General features: G+C 38.7%; 1 protein-coding gene across 2 annotated transcripts in view; it reads left to right on the forward strand.

Moving 5' to 3' along the window:
• Positions 1-2,533, forward strand: part of TAB2 (TGF-beta activated kinase 1 (MAP3K7) binding protein 2) — a 63,172-nt gene extending 60,639 nt beyond the window's left edge. For both annotated transcript variants that reach the window (XM_066315653.1, XM_066315654.1), the window contains exon 7: positions 491-2,533. In XM_066315653.1, the coding sequence (XP_066171750.1) occupies positions 491-636 (146 nt within the window). In that variant the 3' untranslated portion in view covers positions 637-2,533. The remainder of the gene's footprint in view (positions 1-490) is intronic.
• The last annotated feature ends 4,390 nt before the right edge of the window (positions 2,534-6,923 follow it).

Here is a 6,923-nt window from a genome sequence, read left to right on the forward strand (position 1 = left end):
TTACTCTGTGTAATGATAGAGCTGGGCAATGTTTTTTCTTTAGTACCATCTGTATGCTGAGCTGATTTGAAGAACTGCTATCTTCTTTCTAGGATCAAAAAGTTAAACATGTCAAAGGGTTACAAAGCACATGCTTCTTGTCGTAATGAATTTTAGACCACTCTGTAGACCTCAAACTTCTGAATCTTGTCCATGTTTCATGTGCTGATTAATTTGCAAATTTAATCTCCTTTTTATGCTGTAGCTTTGAACTGAGGGAAGAAAACAGAGTTAAGGAATGGGAAACCTGTTTTTTGTAGTTTTACCTTGAGCCTTTTGGCTGACTTACAAACTGTAGTGAAGGAGGTGGTAAAAAGCTGCTTCTGTCACTTTTAATAACTGTGCTGTTCTCAGAAGGAACAAGACAGTTACTGGGAAAAAAAAAATCTCAAAATTCTTTTGATGCTGTTTCCAGTTAGTAACTGCTTATCTTATCTCTTCCATGTCACAGATCAGAGGTCCATTGTGAAAACACCAAAGACTGTTCCAGACACAGATGAAGATGAGGGAGCTCAGTGGAGTTGTACCGCCTGTACTTTTTTAAATCATCCGGCCTTAAATCGCTGTGAACAGTGTGAAATGCCCAGGCATTTCTGAGCCAACAGGCCCATTACCTTCCCTAAAACCAGAGCAAGCGTACCAGGAATTGTCCAGGCATTAGGGGGCAAAAAAAGCATTTATGCATAGGATTTTGTAAAACGGAAGGTGTGACGAGATGGTATTTTGCTAATGTTAAATGTCAGCCCACAGAGCAAGCAATACCTCAGAGTTGTGTCACAGGCAGTTGATGCTGATCAGCTGAAGGGCAATCTGCTGAGAGACTCACCAGCTGCCTAAACCATGTACAGTATTACCAGTAACACACACCGTGTTCAGGGCCTGGGTGTTGCCCATCCTCTTCTCTGCCCCCATGTCACTACTGAATTTTGACAGGGGAAAGGAATAGAGTGCTAGTGTTTTTGTTTTCAGAACTTTCAGTGAACACTACATGCACAGAGGAGATCTTAAAAGGAGCAAGGTTCAAATATTTAAACTGTTTGCTGCCACATAGTGCCTTTGATAAAGGGAAGAACTTCACATATCAGTGGTACTCTTTGCCTTGTCTTCCCTGAAAACATCTCTGTGAAGCCAGAAATCATTACAATCACATCTGAAGATGAAAAGGAAAAACTGCATGCGTTGTCTGTACAATACACACAGTGAAATACCCCAAAGCTTTTCCTACTGTACATAGCTCTAGAGCCTGCTTTAAGTGATTTCTTTTCCTCACCTTTATTATTTTCTTGTACTTCTGTATGTATAGTGTAATAATCTTTTTGTTAACTTTCTTTTTTCCCTTAAAGTGATTAAGCACGATCATGTCCCTTTTTTTTTAAGCTTTTATCTGAGAGAAGCAATGCCTTAAAATAAGAGCATTAATAAGAAACTATGCACAAAATAGCTTTCCTCTGCTCATTCTGTACATTGCTCTTGTAAATGCTGATGATCTGTGAAGACCTGCAGATGCAGCATGGTAAAAGTGCAGGAAAAGTTGGAAGAGTTATGCATATAGTTCACTCTGTACACTGAGTTTTACGGTGGGTGACACAAAGGGAGCATTTTGTCTGGTGTGAGGAAACTTTATACTAGGAAACTTTCAACCCACCAACAGATCAGCATCCGAGTTAAGCTTGCTTCATCTGCTGGGTGTCTTGCAGACTCCTGAAGAGAGATTCATTGGGGAAGTACATACAGTGCCAAAATCAACAGCAGCAGCATCGTACAGCTTTGTTCAAGGACTTGAAATGCTTTCCTGTTTCGGCAGCCAGTTTCTAAACCTGACTTTGTGGTGAAGTCTCATATTTATAGAAAACAAGGATAGCAATATTTAGGACAACTGAAATAAAGGCTGGAAAAGAGAAATCAAACAGACTTGAACACTGAAGCAACCTCAAGCATCTCTTATTTTGATGATCTATTTTTTTAAGGAAAATACTCACATGTTCGGGGATGTACATAACCGAGATCAAGAAAATGGAATTCCAGTACAATATGCATGAAAGACGGCACACAAAGAATTATGTAGCAGCAGCACTTAGTGTGAGGCTGGAGGGAGTGCTAACAATGTAGCAAGAGACAAAGTAGACTGTCACCCACTGTAAACATCCGCCAGTGGACACGTTCATTAGGAGTTTTACAAGTGATCTATGTGAATGCACAGAGGCCTTTGTTTTGAAGGCTTTGCATTTTTTTTATGTGGGAAGAAAATGTCAATCCCAGGTAATTAGGCAGTAGACCCAAAGCACTTGCATTCAATGCATTTTGTTTATAAAATGAGGCCTTGTTTTTCAGCTTCATCTGCAGATCTATGTGAAGATTGACAAATCAGTTTTTACCTGTTTATTAATAAAACCTAATTTGGATATCTTGAGTTGATGGTTTTGTGATTTAGCTGGGTAAACTGCCTTTGTAACAGATAAGTTATTTATAAAAATTAAAAAAAAATATATTCTAATGGTTTTGTTTTGTGATTTGTTTGCTTTTTCCATGCAGTGGAGCAACAGAATACTCGACGGAACAATAAGCATTAACAGTATTAAAAGTAGGCTGATTTCTTATGACCAGAGTTTTTGTTTAAGCCTTTTTTTTGTTGAACTTTGTCTCTCCTGCCATGCATTACTCTGTTTAATTCCAATTCAGTGAGCATAAAGAATGTATTTTTTGAAGCTGCACGGAGAAGATTGTTTTCTGCCTGAGGACCCACTCACTTATTCATAAAGCAGTAAGCTAGACACCGGCCCTTCTTACTTCATGCTTCTGGGGTTTATGATTTTTAAAATATTTTTCTAAGTCAAAATGAGCAACCATTTTATGATAACAGATGACAAGCTTGTGTTGATATAAGCGCAGTTTAAGGATGAATATGGTTAAACTGCATCTTGGTGCTATGGATATAAATGCTGTGAGATGTGAAGTGTTCCTTGACATGTCTTTCCAACATGGACCCTGTCAAAGCAGATATTTGTTATGTGTACTTAAGCTTTCCTGGGCCATACTGATGCTGGGTAAAAGGCCTTCAGGAGACATGTGTAAGCTGATGTGGCAAAAAAAATTAGCTACAGATCCAGCAAAAAAATTCCTTAATGCATATTATTTAACTAGTTGCCTTAATCTGCAGTATGAGAAATAGTGGTTGGAGTGAGCAGGGCAACTATATTTATTAAAGGAACTAAACTCCAGTCAGCTGGAGTGGGAAGAGCGTATTTGGAGGAATAGGTGAGATGGAATCCTGCTCATTCTATTAAATGTATAATTGATCTTTTCCCTGAAATTGAGTGTTTATTTTCTGAGGGGAAAAGAAATACTTACATCCTTGCTCCAGCTAGCTGTGCAGAGCCATCTGCTTGACATGAGTGTGTATTGGACAGCCTTTTCAGTAACTGATCCTGGAACAGTTGGATAAGAGAAGAGATGTCTCCAGTGTCTCTTCCAGACTTTTTACCTTCCCCTTCAAGAGTTTTATGTTCTTTGTGCACTTTAGGTCACATGTATCGTCAGGTAGTGGCATATCAGTGTAGTGTGTCATTAAGGGTTTCAGTTTGAAGGATGAACTAGAACTGGATTTCACTGCTGGATTTTTTCCTCATGGAACATAAAAAAAAAAAATATTTGCAGCAAGGTTAAACTTTGTATTGTGAACATCATTAGTTTATCTTACACTGATTTATGACTTTCACTTTTCTGTACTGGCCTTGTCAGGCATCTCTGTAAAAAAAAAAGTACATATGGGCAGGAAGGGAGTACTCATCTTAGCTTTGAGGGATGCTCCTGTTATTTTTTTGTGAATGATTAAAATTATCACTTGGTCAAGTTTCAGAATTGGGATAACCTTAGAAATGTAGTAACGAAGCAGAGCTGGTACTGGACTGCTGTGTGACATCAGCTCTGTGGAACTTCAGTTCACCATGTTACTTTCTAGATAGATTAGAAAAACGTCTGCCTTGTGCAGTCTCCAGTCAGTAGAGCTGTTCTCTTGTCCAGGAGTGTGGCCAGGTGTGGCACTCATGAAATTAAGTTTATTTGTGAGATTGAATATCTTCAGTCTCAAGCTAATGATAGATTGGCTTTAAAACTGTATGATCATGCCTGTCTGTATATTTATTTTATTCATGTGAATTTAATCAGTTTTGTGATCTTGAAACGTCTACCTTCAGTTTGTTTTATAGATGCCCCGGGGGAAAGTGTCCTTATCACTACTATATTTCTTCAGTCAAATGCCTCTAACTTGAATGTATAGTGGAACCTGGACACAAATGAAGACTTGATTAAAGATGTTGAATAAGTGTTAGAAAAAAGCCATCTACTGAAATCTATTTACTTTTTTCAATACTGCTTTGGTATTGTAAAATGGGAGTATTGCTACAGAGCAGTGGCAGAAACTTTTCAGTACACTTGACAATGTTATGCAGCTTGTGCAGCAACTATTACTTATGTTTAATGCTAACTTTAGCAAGAAAATCCTTTGATATTTTATCTTGTATTTGTTAAAAATGTCCTGATAAGTTGAACAGCAAATACAAATTAAACTTTAGATTACTTTCATTGGCACAGAGTGGAATAATTACAGTGCATTCCTTTTTCAAGCCTTACTGCATGAATAGCTCTTTTATTGCTAATTTTGAGGAACAGTCTTTGATTTTATGTAGTCCAAAATGCCTTGTGATCTTCATATTTTGTATAAACTACTTTAAAAGTACTGAGAAAGAACAGGAAGAGTCTTTTTGATACTATTCCTTAGTTGGTTTTTTTTCCTTTGACCAGGTTTGTAGAGATGGCATCTACAGTAGAACTCAAACAATTTCACCTTTACAGGCAACACTGAGTGAAACTCTCAGAAATTCTTACTGCAGTCAAGACTTCAGATATGTTAATTTCCAGCAGTGCATATAATTATGCTTTCATCACAAATGCAAGTATTTTTAATATTTAATCAAAGTATAACAATCGTCAGCTAGTGCAGTGCTGCTGGAGGCAAGAGTTTAGCTGATTATTTTTCCCAGTGTCCTGTTCTCTTCATTGATTTAATTTGCACATACCCATGTGTACTTACAGGGGACTTTGAGCCAAAATGATTGATAATCTACGGGGGTTCAAACTACCTGTGATTTGCATGTTCATTTAAAATAATAAATTATTATCACATTGCATGTGAGTGCAGATTTTAAAGGCAAAAAGTGGCATCTCCATTCAGGTACCACTCAAGCATTTTAAGTCACTTTATAAACCAGTTCCACTTTTTAATGAGGACTGTGTTACAGCCTAGAATTCTGAGACTGCTTTTTTCACACCGTTCACAGAAGCACACTGCCAAAAACAATTCTGATGTAGCTGATGTGGTAACAAATAGAGGTGCCATGTAGTGAGCATTTTAATGTGCTTTTTGTCTTAGTAAATATCAGTAGACCTTATCAGCCTGTGACTGATAAACTTCACCTAAATTCAGGTTCCGCTTGAAAGTGATGGAAGGTCCAAGGCAAAGGAATGTGGTGTTGGAGACATCAAGGAAATGGACTCAGGAATGCTCTGCCCTTTGTTCTCCATATACAGAAGCAGGTGGTGTTGCTTTCCTTGCACCCTCCTGTAACAAGCAAACTAAAATGTGGCAAGCAGAAGCCTGGACAGGGTGTGTTGGAGTCGGGAACTTGGGACATTACATGAGAGAAATGCAGGACAGCCATGTCTCCATTGTGTGCTAAGGTCGTGCGCTTGCCACGTTTCATTATGTGCTAAGGAAAAGTTCACAAGGTTTTCCTGAGGAAAGGACAGTGGGAAGTGAGTGCCTGGAGCTCCTCAGCTGGCTGGTTACCCATAGCAGAGCAGAGGCGGCTGCCTTGGAGGCCTCTGTGGTTTTGGAGACTGGACACTAATTCCTTAAAAGAGACACTTTGTACTCTCAAAAGAACAGCCTGTGCATCATTAATTCAAGATTAGCTTTGTACCGTTGTACTGCAACAATAAACCCATAAAAGTGGTGTTTCCTAATTCAGGTGGTAAATCTAGATGTGAGTTCAAAAGAGGTTAAGGAATATTGATAGCTCTTCTGAGGTGACAGGAACACGATTCAGATAAGAGAATGGATGTGTTTGTAATGAAAACTTGATTACGAAAGTTATCATCCCAAAAGCTTTAAATGAAGAATTCATACTGTAGCGGTTTGATGTTGATCTAACATTACAAGCAAAGCAATGTTTGCACATCCATAATGTCTCTTATCAGCTGATATTAAAAAAATTTCATTTACAATCTACTTATTCATGGTAGCGGCTCTGTTCTTCATAGTGAGCTGCAAATGGTAAGTGGGGGGCCCTTTTTGATGGTTGTTTTGGCTTTTAAATTAATTTTTAATATTTGGTATTTCACAGGTTGTATCCTGTGTAGAACAAAATTGGATGGATGGATGGATTTATTTTTTTACAGAATCTTTTTGCAGCTTTGCTGTTGTTTGTACTTGCTTTGTGTCTTACTTTATTGTCACGGAGAGCTATTATCATTCCACCTGGGGAGTTGCTGTTTGGAAGAAGAACATGTTTGGATGCATTGTGTCTCATCCCACTACTGTGGGGCTGGTGCTGACTGTGAGCCTGTGGACAGTAGTGAAAAAGCCTGAAATACCACTTAGGCCTTAAGAGGCATTTGGCCAAAGATATTGGAGAATCTTTGATAGGTTGGGTTGGAAGGGACCTTCAAGATCATCTAGTTCCAACTCCCTCTGCTATGGGTGGGGACAACTTCCACTAGACCAGGATGCTCAAAGCCCCACCCAGGCTGGCCCTTGGTTTGTCCATCTCAGCAATATTGCTGCATCACTGGCTGAGTTTCTAAACGATGCTCTGTTCTTGTGCCAT

This window comes from Sylvia atricapilla, chromosome 3 (assembly GCF_009819655.1).
Source record: "Sylvia atricapilla isolate bSylAtr1 chromosome 3, bSylAtr1.pri, whole genome shotgun sequence".
Taxonomy (NCBI): domain Eukaryota; kingdom Metazoa; phylum Chordata; class Aves; order Passeriformes; family Sylviidae; genus Sylvia; species Sylvia atricapilla.